The 17574-nt window shown below is 38.4% G+C and overlaps 1 protein-coding gene across 1 annotated transcript in view; it reads left to right on the forward strand.

Annotated features, from left to right (window-relative positions):
- Positions 1-17574, forward strand: part of SLC9A9 (solute carrier family 9 member A9) — a 639391-nt gene that overhangs the window by 36558 nt on the left and 585259 nt on the right. Inside the window, exons 3-4 of the mRNA XM_070466623.1 lie at positions 13946-14023; positions 15512-15588. Coding sequence (XP_070322724.1) covers positions 13946-14023; positions 15512-15588 — 155 coding nt within the window. The remainder of the gene's footprint in view (positions 1-13945; positions 14024-15511; positions 15589-17574) is intronic.

Below are 17574 nucleotides of genomic sequence, written 5' to 3' on the forward strand. Positions count from 1 at the left end.
CATGAGGCTTGTCTTAAAATTCCACTGTTAGAGATTCCTATCTTTGGTTTGAACTAACTGTTTCTAGGGTGATATGGAGAAATGCATAAGGATTTTGTCTTAGTCCTTTTTGCCACCTATAACAAAAATACCATATCCTGGGTGACTTAAACAACAAATATTTATTTCTCACAGTTTTAGAAGCTGGAAAGTTCAAGATCAGGTCATCAGCATATTTGGAGTCTGGTGGGAGCTAACTTCCTGATTCATAGATGGCTGTCTTCCTGCTGTGTCCTTAAGTGGAGGAGAGAATGAGAGCCCTCTCAGTTTTCCTTTATAAGAACATTAATCCCCTGTATGAGAGTTCTATCCTCATGACCTAATCACCTCCCAAAGGCCCCACCTCCTAAGACCATCATCTTGGGGGTTTGATTTCAACATATGAATTTTGAGGAGACACAAATTTTCAGTCCATTGCAGTTTTATAATTACACCTTGGGCTGAATCCTATCTCGGCCACTTCTAGCACTGAGAACTTGGAGATGTTAACCTCTCATATTTTTCTTTATAGAACAGGGATCGGTCATACCACTTTACAAAATGGATGAGAAAAAGTTGTTAGAAGTGCTATGTTACTCTTCTTCCTTAACATCTGCCTTTGGCAAGCATGGATTTCCCGCTTGGGACAAAGTTTGAAGTAGTTATGTTGAAGGAAGTTTGGTATTGTTTTTTAATGCATCATTTTTAAGGTGAATGCACTGTTTGAAAAACACATCATTTTAATTTTAAATCAAGTTGTTTGGCACCATTTTATGCTGATTTCAGCTCATCCCCTCTACTTCCCCCAAATCCCCTCAAGCATGACTGCTGTGACTGGTCCTTGCTGATTCAGCCCTTCCCTGTCCAGCTTCCCAAGCCAGTTGCTCCCTGCTGAGGCCTTATGATGGGGAAGCTGCATGTACAATTCAAAGCTAAGGACTGAAAAAGATAATGGAAACTCAGAAAATTGTAAAGCAAAAAGAAACTCTGGGGGACTGTAACATTCCTATATATAATGAGGGTCAGAAAGCAGTTTCTTTTGCTTTATAATATTAAGATTGGCCAAGATGAAGGCCAATTCCAGATGGAGAGGGAATCATTCTTGATGTACAAGCTTGTCTTTCCTTTTGCAAGCCTCACCCAAGTATTGAAGAATGAATACTCTTGGTGAGATGAAGGATCAAGCCCTTCTCACATCCACCTGTTATTTTCTCTTCCCCTGCTGATATGAAGCCAGGAAGTCCCCTTATCATGTTAATACCACTGCTAGTGGGGGTGATGGGAGATAGGCAACTCACACAGCAAAGGGCAGGCCTATAGGGGACCAGCAGCCAATCCAAGCTATGTATAAGGAAATAAAGGCCAGGAGTCTGAGTGTCTAGAGTTAGGAATAGAAAACCATATCATTTGATTTTCAAGCTAGAACTCTTGCATGTGAATGAGGAGCATGAGTATTAAGTCAGGACAACAGCTACTACCTGGGATTGTTCTGGTGAAGCTGGAAGGTATAGTTACCTTAGTAAAAGTCTGTCACAAAGGTAACAGAGATAAGTTCATGTGTCAAGAATCTTGTTCAGAAACATAGGAGACTCTCTGGCCATTGGTGTCTATATGCTGTAGCAATGATTTGGAAAATGTAGGTGGTCTTTATGTATTTGCAGCTAATGAGGACACATCCAGTAGTGGAGTGGGTAACCTGAACCCATAGGTGGATGGAAGATGGAATATTTTAGTCAAGAAGGTAGTCCCTGGAGCCATATTACTTGGTTCAGGTGCTACTTGCCAGCTAAATGATATTGGGTAAGATGATTGGTTTCTCTGTGCTTCAATTACCTGTTTGTAAAATGGGATATCCCTAACTGCCTGGTAGGATAATTGTGAGTTGCAAATAAGAAAAACTTGTAAAGCACTTAGACTAGTGCCTGGCTCATAGGAAGTGTTCAAAGTATACTAACTGCTAGTTTTGTTATCATTATTGTTATCAACAAAGCAATGGACTCACAATTAGAAGCTAAGATATGAGTACAAGTCTTGATACTTATGAGGTTTGTAATTGTAAAAGTCATGTAACTATGAGCCTTGATTTCACCTCTGTAAAAGAGGGATATTCACAGTACTTACCTCAAACAGTAGTTGCAAAGAAAATATGAGAGTCTATGTATGAAGGTGCTTTTAAAAAAAGTTATTACTTAATGTTATGATTAACTGGCAAGTGGTAATAGCAGTCTATTAGCGAGGAACACAGACCCTGAACTTCAGCCCTGCTTAAATTACAATAAATATGCATTTCCTTTTCAAAGATTGCTGTTATTTCCATTTTAGTCTCACCATTTTTCCATGAGGTGAACAGGTATCACCCCCATGTTTCAGAAACTGAGGCTCTGAAAACTTATGTGACTTGGTCATGATTGATCTGTGGCAGAACTGGTCTTTGGACAAGGTCTTCTGACTCTTGAGTTCAGTGTACTTTCCACAACTCCATGCTGCCAAGCTAAATATTTAGAATTATATAAATGTTTTATTCTAAATTCTCCACTTAAGTTTGCCTGGGTTTGTAGACATTACCTGGGCTTCCCAGGTGGCACTATTAGTAAAGAAACCACCTGCCATAAGAGATACGGGTTCAGTCCCTGGGTTGGGAAGATCCCCTGGCAACCCACTCCAGTATTCTTGCCTGGAAAATCTGATGAACAGAGAAGCCTGGCGGGCTATAGTCCATAGGGTCACACAGAGTTGGAAAGGACTGAAATGACTTAGCATGCACACACAAACATAGACATTACCTACCTCCGATGAAATACCAATGTTTATATCTGTCATTTTTGCATGTATAAATTTCACAATAGTGTATTTATAACTTCTGGAATTTCAACTACTTGAAAAGACATCATGGTTTTGTGGTATGATAGTCTCACAATTTCTCAGTGATATTAATAATTCATGATTATCATTACAAGGAAAAATATTGACATTTATTTTACATTTTTTTCTATGTGATTTAAATCAGGTGGTCTCTAAAACTTTGTAACTTGCTTTATTTATATTTGAACCCTAACCTTTCCTTATGCTTTTAAAATTTAGGGTAAACAGCCAATTATAAAACTAGGAGTGAATATATTTATGACATCAGGATAAGGAAAGATTTTTTAAAGAAGTTACCAAAAGCTGAATCAAAGTAAAAAATGGAATAAATTTTACTACATTAAAATGAAAAACTTTTGCATGAATAAGACACCAGTGATAAAGTTAAAAAAGTGTTAAAAGGTTTAAGGAGGTAAGAGAATAGAAGAATATGTTTGAAATGTAAATAACCAAAACTGAATAGTAACCATATTGTGTGAAGAATTAATAAACAAGAAAAAGTCATACTGGGTAAAAGATATGATCCAAAAATTCATTAAAGAGATGTCACAAAAGACCAAAAAACACACAAAATATACTTATTTCATTAGTAATGGGAAATGCAAAGAAAACAGTAATATTTTAGCAGCCCTGATTGGTAAAAATTGGAAATTTGTCAATATTAAGCATGGGTTAGAATGTGAGAAAATACTCCTATACTCTTCTATAGAGTGTAAATTGGTGTGACCACTTTAAAGTAACTTCACTGGTAAAGTTGAAGATTCAGCATCCAGCAATTCTACCTTTAGTATATTCCACTTCTAGAGAACTTCACACGTATTATATGCAAAGACTTAAGTGCAAGAATATCTACTGCATTATTTCTAGTCATAGTGAAAAATAGGAAACAGCCTAATTGCCCTAATTCTCTTGTTAGAGAAGGGAAAAAACAATCATGAAGTATTCATCCTATAGAAGGCTATAATGCAATTTAAGCAAATGGACACGATCCACTTGTATTAATGTAGATAAGTTGTAAAAAAAGAAATTCTAAATGTAAAAAGCAGGATATAGAAGGTTGGTGTTGTGTGTTTAGTCATTTTAAGTCATGTCCAACTCTTTTGTGACCCCATGGGCTGTAGCTCACCAGGCTCCCCTGTCCCTGGGATTTCCCAGGCAAGAATACTGGAGTGGGATGCCCATTTCCTTCTCCAGGGATCTTCCTGACCCAGGGATACAACCTGCACTTTCTGCATTGCAGGCAGATTCTTTACCACTGAACCACCAAAGAATCCCATATAAAAGGCTATTTATAGCTAAATTTCTGTAAAATTTAAAGATGCACAAATAATAGTAATCATTGCTATGGATACCTGTATATGAAGTATAAGAACACAGTCATGGAAGAAAAGAACACTCTCTAACTTCAGGGTATTGGTCACTTCTGGGGAAGGGGGAAAGAAGGGTCTTTAACTCTGACACAACATTTAAAACTTATTTAAAGTAAAGTTAAGAACATACTATACAAAAGAGGAATAGCTCTGGTCTAGATTTTTTAAGTTCAGTGGTGCCTCTGAGTGACACCTTGACATTTCACGTGTTCCTTGAACTTTCTAGGGGACAATATTAGGTCAGGGTCTGCTTCAAATGAAGCAGAGGAATGCTTCATTCAAAGAAAATCTGAAAACCCTTCTCAATGTATAAAACAGGTGAAATCAAAACTGCTCAGGCAGAACCTGGAGGACAGAGCCAGGGTAGAGACCAGCACTCTTATTCCCATGTCCCATCACCACCACTCCCTCCGCAGAGCCCAGGAATTGACAGAGATCAGTTTGCAGACCCCTAAGAGAGGTGACCTCTCAGGCAGTTTCTCCCTCTGACTGCCTGTGGCACTATGTATTTCTTAATAAACAGCCTGCATGAAGTAAAGCCTGTTTCACTGAGGAGTCCCTGCCACATATAAGGGCCCAGTAGGAAACCATCTGGAGGAGCAGAAGAATGCTTTTCACTGTGAATAACTATCTCCTAACCTGGCTGCTCCACAAATTTGAAGTTTGAGAGAAAGATTTCTTTCCATATATTTTTTAAAAAATTTAATTCACTATCTTTTTGCTGCTTATATTGCTTCCTTGGGGCTTCCCTGGTTGCTCAAACTCCTGCAGTGCAGGAGACCCAGTTCAATCCCTGGGTTGGGAAGATCCCCTGAAGAAGGGAATGGCTACCCACTAGTATTCTTGTCTGGAGAATTCCATGGACAGAGGAGCCTGGTTCAGGCTACAATCCATAGGGTCTCAAAGAGTCAGATGCAACTGAGTGGCTAGTGTACACACACACACACACACACACACACACACACCCACACACACACACACACACACACACCCCACTTCCTTACCTCCCTAAACTTAAGCCTTCACCATTCTTTGTCCTGATATGCTCCCCTGCTTCCTTCTTTCTTAGCCTTTATCCTTTTGTTTTTCCTTCATCTCATCCTAGAGCCTGTTATTGGACTCCTGAAGTTGCTTGACACTCAACCTTCCAAATGAAGGTTCTAAACCCACTGCTTCTACATTCCCATCACTCACTTTTTCCTTTACTCCCTGTATCCATTTCTTGATTGGAATCAATTGAAAAGGATTGACAACCACTTCCTAATTATGAAATTCAAAGGATTCTCCTCTATCCTTGAAATTCTTTTCTTAGTCATTGATATTGGGCTGAAGGGTCAGCGGCTCCTTGGTTATTCATCCCTTCAGTCAACCAGATGCAGAAACATAGGTTCACTTTTGGTTTTCTCCTTTTTCTGTTGTTCAGTCGATCAGTTGTGTCAGACTCTTTTGCGACCTCATGGACTGTAGCCCTCCAGGCTACTCTGTCCATGGGATTTTCCAGGCAGGAATACTGAAGTGGGTTGCCATTTCCTTCTCCAGGGGATCTTCCTGACCTAGGGATTGACCCCACATCTCCTGCATTGCAGGCAGATTCTTTGCTGCTGAACCACCAGGGAAGCCCCTTTCTATTTTCACTTCTCTGTTTATTGAGTTTCAGGTAAGTAACAAATAATTGAGCAAAGCATATCCCAAATGCAGTGCTAAGAAACTGTTTTGAAAAATTATTGCTTATCTGAAGTTCCCATTGAACTGGGTGTATTTTTACTTGCTAAATCTGACAGTCTTGAACCTCCTTCTTACACCACACTTCTCCTTGGTTTTCTGTGGCCCTGATCCTCATTCTGCTTGTCTCATGATTGCTCACTCTTTGTCCTTCCCATGATAGTACCACCTCTTTCCATCCCAGGGTCTGTTCTTGATCTTCTTCTCTTTCCTATAGTACTTACCCCTTCAAAGATCCCACCTATACTCAACAAATCCTTTCCTCTATGCTGATGATTTTGAATCATTTCTCCTTGGCCCACCTGTCCCCAAGCATGTATTTCCACGTGTTTCACAGACACCTCAGACTCAGGGAACAAAAACTTCAATTAGTCCTGAGCTTTGCTGACCCCTCTTACCTCTGCCAAGTCAGCTCCTCTTCAATCATTTTTTATTCAGCCATATTCCTAGGTGCAAAAATATGGGTTCCTTTTGAGTTTTTAAAATTTTTGCCTCTCTGTTTTACCTGCAAGCTCCCCTGATCCTCCTTGCCATATGCCTGGCTTATTCTCAGTAAATATTGTTGAATGAATGGATGTCTCCTGGGTTTGTTTCTTTTTGTCCATTCTGTGATAACCACCTTCATTTACATTGTTGTTACTTTGTGCTCATTCTGGCAACTGTGGCTTGATAATGGTTTCCCTTCGTTCAGGCCAATGCTGAGGGCCCTTCAAACTAATCTACCTGAGACATCTTTTCTTTGGGAATTACTTCAGTTTATTTTTTGAGTAGGTAATGCATTCATGTGGCTCACACTCAAAAGGTACAAAAGGGTATGTTGAAATCTTAAAGAAGTTATTCAGTATCATCTCTTTTGCCCATCTGAGTTTTTTAATTTATTAAAATTTTTGTTGTTGCTGAGGTAGAGTTGCCCATCTGATTTTATAACTAGTTGAGATACAGATATAGGAATGAGAAAGATGGAGATCAAAACTAGGTAAAATAATGAGGCTCAGTCTGTAAGCTGGCTTGCTCATCTTTAGCCCCAGAGTTATAAAGACTAATCAAACCAGCCACAGATGCAGCTGGACAGATAGCCTTCCCTATGTTTGGGAGGAGCTAGGGGCATCCACTTTGAGCAAACAGGCTGATTTCAACATGGAGAGAGAGGAGGCTGAGATGCACACTCTCAATTTCTTTTCTCCAACTTAGATTGGTCACGCTCTGTTTCCTAGGGAGGGTGAGTGAAAGGTGAGATGAGGGCCAGGAGTGTTGAATCCTGTACAGTGCTCTCCAGCTGATGTGCTAATGGATTGCAGCTGCTCCACAGGCTTTAAATCCCTTCATCCTTGGGCTGAGGATGGTCAGAGTCCCAGACTCATCCATTTAGCCCTGAATTGTCTTATCAGGGCTCTAATTTCCCCAGTTTCCTCCACTGACCAAATATAATCACTTTCTGTGTGTATGTCATGATGGCAAAAATCCTGGATGCACTGTGCTAAGCAGCAGTCATCTCTGTATCTATAGATAAAAGCCAGGGAAAAGAGAGTCATCCTTCACTAAGTAAATACAGAAAAGCCTTCTCCAAGCCACCACTCTTCCTGCCACCAAATTTTCCTCCCTGGTCTCCCCAGAGGCAACTGATTGTAAATATATAACATGGTGACAATGGTGGTTTAGTCACTAAGTTGTGTTCAACTCGTGTGACCCCATGGACTATAGCCCAACAGGCTCCTGTGTCTGTGGAATTCTCCAGGCAAGAATACTAGAGTGGGTTGCCATTTCCTTCTTCAGGGGATCTTTCTGACCCAGGGATTGAACCTAGGTCTCCTGCATTGCTCATGAATTTTTTACCATCTGAGTCACCAGGGAAGCCCCATATATAACATGTATGATAGTATATATACAATTTACAGTAGTATGTGTATGCACACACACACACACACACACACACACACACACATATATATAATATGCAGGTAAATATTCTACACGTCCACCTTTTCCACACAAATCTTGAAACAGGCCAAATATTTGACAGACTACCCCTAAATCTCAATGTGAGGTCAAGTGAAAGTCACTCAATCATGTCTGACTTGTTGCAACCCCATGGACTATACAGTCTATGGAATTCTCCAGGCTAGAATACTGGAGTGGGTAGCCTTTCCCTTCTCTAGGGGATCTTCGCAACCCAGGGATCGAACCCAGGCCTCCTGCATTTCAGGTGGATTCTTTAGTAGCTGAGCCACAAAGAAAGCCCAAGAATACTGGAGTGGGTAGCCTATCCCTTCTCCAGTGGATCATCCCAACCCAGGAATCAAGCCTGGTGTCTCCTGCATTGCAGCCGATTCTTTACCAACTGAGCTATTGGGGAAGCCCAAATCTCAACAACTTAGTACAATAAAGTTTATTTATTGCTTGTGTTCCAGTCCACTGTGGCCTTTGTAGTCTTCTCCAGGGGCCGGTAATCATTCCCAGCTTCCTTTAAGCTAGTGGCTATGCCACTCCCTAGTATTTGGGACCTCTGCCAGATGTTCTATGGGAACTAACAATGGCAGACAAACAGAGAACATAGGAGACCTAGGGGATTTTAGAGACCAGGGTTGGAAATTACTTATATTACTGTTATCCATATTCAACTGGTCAGATTCAGACCTTTGTCATATATCACACATGATGACAAGAAAATGTAGTCTAGTATCTGGCAAGGACAGAAAAGAAAGGGAGTGTGGTGAGGACATAGCAAGTTTTTATTACACATGCCAAATGGATTGTTTTATACCTTACTGTTTTAGCTTCACAACAAATTTTAGAAAGCAGCCATAAATCAGTTCCTAGACACTCTCCTCAGCCTTTCTAACAGTTGCATAGTATTCAGTTTTACAGATTGTAGTTGACCCTTGAACAACACAGGTTTGAACTGTGTGGGTCCACTTATGTGCAGATTTTTTTCAATAGCAAATATCACAGTCCTACATGATCCACAGTTATTGGAATCTGCAGAGGCAGAACCATAGATAAGTAGAAATTGCAGAAAGAGAAAAACCTCATATACAGAGGGCCAACTGTGAGTTATGCCTGGATTTTCAAGCATGGGGAGTCAGCACTCCCCTACCTTGATCAAGGGTCAGCTGTACACTGTGATTTATTTAACCAGTCTGTGGCTCAGTCATCCTCAATGTTTTCTTTTTTTCCCCATTCATTCATCTGCAATGAATACTCTTGTCCTTATGTCATTCCACACATGTGCAAGCATATCTGCAGAATAAATTCTCAGATTAGATGTTGCTGAATCAAATAGTATGGATATTTGACATTTTGATAGCTGTTGCTAAATTACCCTACTAAAAACTTTTACAAATTTATACTCCCAATAGCCATTTTATTGTTTAATCTTGCTGGGTAAAACGTTTCTACTTTTCTCCATGTTTGAATGAATATTTCTGTGCCTCGTGCCTCGTACCTCCAATCCTCAATCCATTGCATCAACAGTTTCTTTCATTTCAATTCAGGTACAGTGACCATTTCTTGAGAAACAATCAGTGTTGGGTACCACGTAGACCCCTTTACATCTCTTATTACATCTAATCATGAAAAGCAAGTCTAGGAAGTAGGCAAATTACAAATGAGGAAACTGAGGCTCAGAGAGATTAAGTAAGTAGATTAACCTTATCTAATTTGTAGGTGGTGTATTTTCAGTATATATTCTGAAATTATTTTTCTTTTCCCTCCTCTGGTACTTCTCACAACAAAGCATCACCTAGGGCAGAGGAAAGGAAACACTCATTCTTGTGTTTTCTAGAGCTGCCTTCCCTGAGCAAGCCAAGATTTCTTTGAAGTCTTCTATACATATTAAAGATGCATGCAATTGTTGATTTTCACTTTTAAATATATCTGCATGCTTAAAATATTCAAAATATTTCAAACTACTTGCTTTTAAGTATAACTGAAACTTCAGGAAGCTGCCAGTTTGCCCTGTGGCTTGGCGAACCCTGGCCCAATGCTCCCAGGGCAGACAAAGGAGCATGGTTTTGTATGTTGGTGCCCTCTGGAGAGGTTCATCCTTCAAAACTCAGCTCATGTGCTGATTTAAGATCAAGGTTCCCTGCAGGGTCAGCAAGCCCAGAGTGCTATCTGTTTTCTAGAGAACTCTGGATTGCAGCAGAGACAGGGCTCACTAGATTTCTAATGAACAAATCATTGCAGATAAGTGAACATATTATTGTGTTAACTACTTTTATTTTTCCAAAGGAGCTGGGAATTGCCAGAATAATGAAGCCTGTTTCTGAGTGCCAACCTCTCTTAAACACTCCTAAATCTTGGTTTAAGCAATTATGTTAGCCTGGTTCTCGACTGAAAAGCACACATTTAGTTTGCCCCTGCATACATACCCAGTTCCCAGTGATAACCCTGTCACATTGATTGACACCGGGCATGCCTTTCATTTCTTCTCCTGTCTCTGGAAAAAGGGCATAATTGCGTCTGCCAGCTACCATGCTGTCAGAGTTGATGAAAATGTTTTTAAAAGGCCTCTTTAGAAGTAATATGCCACATAAATCACAGTCCCCCATTAAAGTGGTTATTTTAGTGCTTATTTAGTTAGTAGTTGCATAGAACACTATGCAACTATTTTTTCCAAATAATTCATATTGAGTCACTGGATGCCTTAATACTTAGGCCCAGACAGAATTTTGTATCTATAACCTTCTGATGAACTTGAGAGTTGAACTTGGTACCTTTCCCTTCTACTCTTGGAAGTTTTCAAGTTGATTATCTCTATGAATGTATGTCTGGGCTATTCCTAGCCAAACACTAGTGCATATTTGAGATAATAGATAAAACTACTGCATCCTTGTATTAGTTGAACATATCGGTATTTTTCTGTCTCATACTATCTGGTATTTTAAGAATTGAATCCCAGTATTTTAAAATCTCAGTTTTCATGAAGCGTTCATAATTCTACCATTTGAGTTGTAGGTCTGTTGCTCCAAATTAATCATTCCTTATATAGGACGATAAACCATCTAAAAACTGAATGGTCTGAAGTTTTAAATTCTAGTAGCTGTCTATAAATGTACTGTCCCATAGTTACTAGCCACAGAAAAATAAAAATTTCAGTCCCTCCATTCCAGTAGCCTCCAGTTCAATTGCTCAATAGATCATATGGCCCATGGCTACTCTATTGGGCAGGATAGTAATAGAATATTTCCACCATCACAGAAAGTTCCGTTGGACGGTGCTGGTCTCTAAAACTTGTATTTTAAGACTAGTATGTTTAGCTGAAAGATTTTTAACTTTCTGTCCTTCCATATCACATCTGTCTTAGATTTTTTTCCCCCTCATACTAATGAAAAATTTTAATTGTTTGGGCTTTTAAACCAGTCTCACCTCCAAGGCCATGATTTGAACACAAAGTCTGAGGAAAATGACATGTGGAACCACCATCTGGAGTCTGGTGCAGTGGCAGATCCAGCCATTTCTGAGAAATTATCTGGGTTTGGAGTTACTCCCAGAACTCTGATTTAGCAGTTCCTAAGCTTATAGCAAGTCTGAAAGGAACACAAATCTGTTTTGTATATACAAATAAATCCTCGTACTCTGCATGCCATTCTCAGCCTGCCAGTTTCATCTGGCTGCTCCAGAAAATATAATTCAATAGCACATTAGTTAACCTGCATGCAGGGAATGGGGCACTCTGATTATTGAAATGTTCTGGTTGAGTGATTAACCTGATTTTTGCAGAAAAACTGCAGAGGCGAGGGATTTTCTGCCCAAGATGTTGTGCCACTGTAATCCTCTCTTCCAGATGATCACAGATCACAGCTATATGGCTTCACTCCTCCAGAACGAAATACATCTCTTTGCAAAAGCTTTCATATATGCAACTGATAGACTCTTGAAGAGGCCTCAAAAATAGATCAATAATGGTGTTTTAGATAATCTTAGAAAAAAAGAGTAAATTTAGAAGGAGAAGTAATCTCTTTGCCCAAATGTTACACAGTTGTAACACTTAAGAGTTCCTGACATTGGGGCAGTTTCTTCAAATCATATAACTTTACAATATTAATTCAGATATTTCATTTTCTTTAGTAATGAATTCTTAAAAGTGCTTACTATATGTTAAGCAATGCTGCAAGAACTTTACAAGTATTAATTCACTTAATTTTTACAACCACCTTAGAAAATAGGTGTAAAATTATTGTGTTCATCTTAAAGATGAAGAAACATGAGAGGCACAAGAAAGCTCCGGATGGGCCAAGCTGTTCTGCCTGAATGCTCACTGGTCCAAGAGCTTGTGGCATCAGTGAGAGAATAACTAGGCTTATAAGTGGGCACCCAACTGAGTTACATGGTTCCTACTTCTGCAGCCTACCCCTTCCCAAATATTAGATGAGTAGAGTCAAGGGGCCAGTGTGGGGAAGGGAGAAGAGGGACTCTGGCAATGCTCGATTAGACCCAAAGTAAATAATGGAGTTAAGAAAAACTTTTCTTAGTTTTTACTTAAGTAATTCTTACCTGTGATATGTAAGGTTTTTAGGGAGATATATATAAATTCTCTGGTGGCTCAGATGGTAAAGAATCTGCTTGCAATGTGGGAGACCTGGGTTTGATCCGTAGGGGAAGATCCCCTGGAGAAGGGAGTGGCAACCAGTGTTCTTGCCTGGAGAATTCCATGGGTAGAGGAGCCTGGTAGGCTACAGTCCATGGGGTCGTAAGAGTGACACAATTGAGCGACTAACATTTTCACTTTTTCATAATTCACTCCATTTTAATAGATTTGACTTTCAAAGGCAATTAATTTTTTTCCCAATTTAGAAAAATATATCGAGCAATAAGCTAGCCCTGGAAGGGATGAAAGCAGCACAGAATTAGCCAAGGCATCATTGTGATCCTTGATGGGTTCCCAGTTTAATGGAGAAAACAGTCAAACAGAAACTGATAAACTATGTTATGAAGCATATGCTACAAGGGAGGGTACAAAGTGCTGAAAGACCACAGAAGAAAGAACAGTCGGTTTTGACTGGGGAAATCAGAGCATGTTTCAGAGAGAAGTAGTTTTTGAGAATCAGCTTCAGAGATGAGTAAGAATTCGGGCAAAAAAGTATAGAAAGTGTAGTTGTGAGACCTGTACATCTGAAAGATTTTGATGAGTGTTATAATGGTAAGAAGGCCTTAGTGGAGAAATAATGAATGGCAGTGTATGTATGTGTGCGCACACGTGTGTATGTGTGTGTGTGTATGTGTGTATGAGAGCGAGAGACAGAATGTGAGAGAAGTAGAGAAGAAGAGGATGAATCTAAGGAAGGTTTTAAAGATTAAGTTAGTTTTCATTTCAGACTACTCAGCACAGAGCATGTATTGGATTCAAGAATTTCTACATCTCATTTCATCATACTTCACACTAAGGAATTTTTGCCAAGTTTATTTTAGCATTTAAGTAAAAGCCAATAAACAAATACTAGGAAAAATCCTTTTTCTCTTTCAAATGTGTTTTTTTCAGAGTCTGGAAAATATTCTGAACTTTGGAATAGGATAAAGTAGGGAAAAATAAGACTAAATTTCTAAAAATGTTTTATTTGGGAAAACTTTAAATAAATCATGTCAGAAGCTAAAATGTTTGAACACTACCAATTCCTTCGACCAAAAAAAAAAAAATAATAGAATAAAAACATTTAAAATGTGAAGAATGAATAACTAATCAAAATAAAAACAAAAAATTTTCTTTGCCTAGAAAGGTTTCTTTCAGATTTTATGTTGTTCATATTAACTACAGAATGGAATGTAAGTTTTACATTTACAATATTACTTTATAAGTTATAGTCAATCATAAATTTCTAAGTTTGCATTTTCTCTTATTTTCATCTCTGCTAATTTAACAGTATGTTGATATGTCTCATACAACTTTAGCAAAGGCAACTATAACTTTTTTTAAACTTTATTTTTATTAGCCCAAAAGAGCATCTTCATAACTACACATTTGTGTTTTTTGGCAGATGACATTTGATCCAGAAATCTTCTTCAATGTTTTACTGCCGCCAATTATATTTCATGCTGGATATAGTCTAAAGAAGGTAAATATACAGTGATTATCATTAAATAGAGAATCTTGCCAGCACTATTGAAAAAAAAAAGTATCGTTTTATTTTATGTGTTTACCTATTTGGTAAAAATATCATTATCTTAGATTGTGTGATACAGATTCAAATCTGACATGCTTAGAATTCTTCTAAACTTGCTCTGTCCAGTATACTGATTGTTAGTCATGTGCAGCTATTAAGCCCTTGAAACTTGACTAGTCTGAATGAAGATGTGCTTTAAGTGTACAATATGCACTGGATTTTACAGGCTCAGTATAAAAAAAGAATGTAAAATATTTCAACAATGTTTTATATTTATTTCATGTAGAAATGATAATTTTTGGATACATTATAGTATCAACATTCATTTTACTTTTTAAAGACTTATTTTAATATGACTACTAGAAAAGTACACATGTCATTTAATTTTTTTTACATATGTCATTTTAAATGACATATATGGTTTCCATTATATTTCTATTGGGCAATTTTATTCTAGATGATTATAACCAAAGGGTTTGCTGTTAATTAACATTGAGTTTATAGAAAGTTCAGTCTCGCATTTTTTTTGCACTTGCAAAACATTACTTATGTGCAGCCTGAACATGTACATTTCCTAAATTAGTAATTCACACCAAAGTCTACATGCTAGCCTCACCAGGGCCACAGATCAAGGCTCCAGCCTGAATGAGTTTTGAGATGCAGAGTTAATGTGGTTGCTTTCCTGCTGCCCACCCCTGATTCCAGAGATTCCTAGGGCTCTCTCCTCCCTTTGGCCTGTAGGCTTCAGCAGCCTTTACTAGTTCAGTACAGACTTGATTTTCTTGTGTACTTTGGGCTCCCTCTTGCTGTCAGTTCTGACTACTTAGTTACCACTTATAGAACTGGAAGGGAGTTTTTCCAAGCAAGCATTTGAAAAGATTTAGAAAGCTGGATTTATTCTGCTCATCCTTCTTCATCCCAGCCCCAAGACTAAGCATCATTTTGTGTGATTCATTAAAATAAACTGTTGTAGGTGATTAAGGTTCAGTTTCATCACTTTCAGAAAAACAGTAAATCAAAGATCCAGTAAAAGTCAAATGGCAACTTAAATCTTTTAGAACAGTATATTTAAAGTGCTAAAGGGGTTTCAGTGACAACAAAACTTCTTAAAAACTCTGTCTTCCTTTAATCATTCCAGAGTCCTGCATGACCATTGCCCCAGCCCCTTCCTCCTCTCTCAGGGCCAGCCAGTTCTGGCCTGTCGCTTTCCAGATGTATTTTTTTTCCTATTTGTTGGAAACCTCTGCCCTTTACAGTGTTAATCAGCTAAGTTTTCTTTGTACAATAAGGTCAGCAACTGAGGCTTCAAAAACAAAATTGGCCTTTATAAAAGTGAGGAAAGGGAGAGGCTATGAAAACACATGCATTTGTTTTTATTTCTTGTTATGCTAAGAAGAAAAAATCTGATGTACTATATGAAATCGATCTTTTCCTCCCCAGAGACACTTTTTTCAAAACTTGGGATCTATTTTAACATATGCCTTCTTGGGAACGGCCATCTCCTGCATCGTCATAGGGTAAGTGACATTTGGAGCTTAAGTTCCAGAAGGCTGTGGGGCCAATCTCACATTTCCTAGCCTCACACTATCTGGGTGAATTGTTTTTTGTTGTTTGTTTTTTTTTCTTTCAGTATATCACATCTTGACACGCTTTTCTGACTCAGTTCCAAGGCTTGCATGTCTTCTGAGAAACACAAGGCTTCAAATCAAAGCAAACTAGAATTAGATTGTTGGATTTTCTCTGTGAGTTTTGAACTTCTGACTTAGATAATGTGGCTAATTTGGTTTGAGTTATGTGAAACACATTGCCTTTTTTGGCTTAAATAATGCAGATAAGCCCGTTGTATTCTTTTTCCATCTTCTTTGCAGGATCTTACCTGTATTTGACAGGAGTACAATAGTAATATATGTCAGGGGTTTTCTTTCTAAGGGAAAGTTAACACGAAAGCAGTCTGAGACAGACATTCTAAATATCAGCAGAGTTGTTTAATGCTGGGATGGCTTTTTGGTCGATACACTTTAGAATGCAGGCTTGTTTTTTTCTCATTATATTTTATTGGTTATGCTGCGAGCCCCAGACTCTGGCTTGCAACTCATCATAAAGCAGAATGTGGTACAAAATGGTGAAGCCAATCCAATTCACTTATAATTCTATCCAATCATTAAATCTACACTGTAGAAAACATATTCAGCTGCTCTGACTATGATGGTGCGGATGTCTTAAATTGTCTAATACAGCCAGTTCTACCCTGAAATTGTACTGCATACAGCTGTTATACCCCTAAAACAAGAAACTGGGGCTAAAAACACACATTAGTCACTCACCCAGCCCTTTTCTTATGAAGTGTTTAGTGTGTGTCACTGGAAGGCTAAGGAGCTATCATTACTTGGACCTGAAAATGGGGAGTTGGGGGGGGGTGGTTATATTGAATTCGCTCTTAAATTTTTATTGGTTCAAGCCTAGAACAACTCAGACTACATTATATGAAAATGTCCAGCATGGTTAAGTTAGTGAGAAGCTGAAGATTTTAACAACTGAAGCTGGAGGCTTACAGAGATGTCAACTGGGGAGCCTCATAAAGTCTGGACAACTAAGAGGTCTATCAACTGTTTGTGTTTGAGAGTCACAGTGGATTGTATCCTTCTGGAAGCTTGTTCAAGGGAGGGCTTTTCTGTTCTGTGGGTATGCCATAGCTAAATATTCAAACTTCAAAGCTGGCAAGGGCCTCAGAGATCTGTGTGATTAAACTCTTCCTTCTGAAGATGAGAAGTGTAACATCTTGAAAGGCTAATTGTTTCAGTCTCACCATCTATAAGAAGTAGGACCTTGGTCAGGAAAAAATTAAAACTGCTGCTCTTGATCCAGCAGTATCTTGCTATCACCCTCTCCTTATTTAACAATTTAATTTCTACACATCCCTAATCATTATTCCTATACATTGATTCAAGACTCTGAGATGTGTGAACTCTCATCAGACACTTATCAGTTTATATCAAAGACTGATCTTTAGCAGTTCTATAATATGGAAGTCTGAAATTTATAATAGATCTAAATTCTAAACTTGTAGACAATATTATCAAGTTATGGCATAATCAGTTTCATTATTACTCTGTTTCCTTTCATAACAGATTTCAAGTATACTTGTTTGTGCATTTACATAACATGCTTTTGCTATTATTAAAACTCTATACATCTATTTTTTAAAGCACAATATATAGTGTGTGTGTGTGTGTGTGTGTGTGTGTGTGTGTATACTAGCATGTGTGCATTGTATGTAATTGACTTGTTCTTAAAATTTCAGTTCAAGAGAAACAGTAATATGTATTTACTGGAGCTGAGAAGCTCTTCTAATTGATTTTTAAGGCTGCAGTTAACCATTTATAATGGAAAGTGATTTGAATAAGATGTGCAGCCCTGGCAAAAACTTTTAGAACCATGTTCTTTGCTTGAACAACAAAAACTTGTAGGGTGCCTTCCTAATGTGGATCATTATTTTAAAATGT

The sequence above is a fragment of the Odocoileus virginianus genome, chromosome 4 (genome assembly GCF_023699985.2).
Source record: "Odocoileus virginianus isolate 20LAN1187 ecotype Illinois chromosome 4, Ovbor_1.2, whole genome shotgun sequence".
NCBI lineage: Eukaryota > Metazoa > Chordata > Mammalia > Artiodactyla > Cervidae > Odocoileus > Odocoileus virginianus.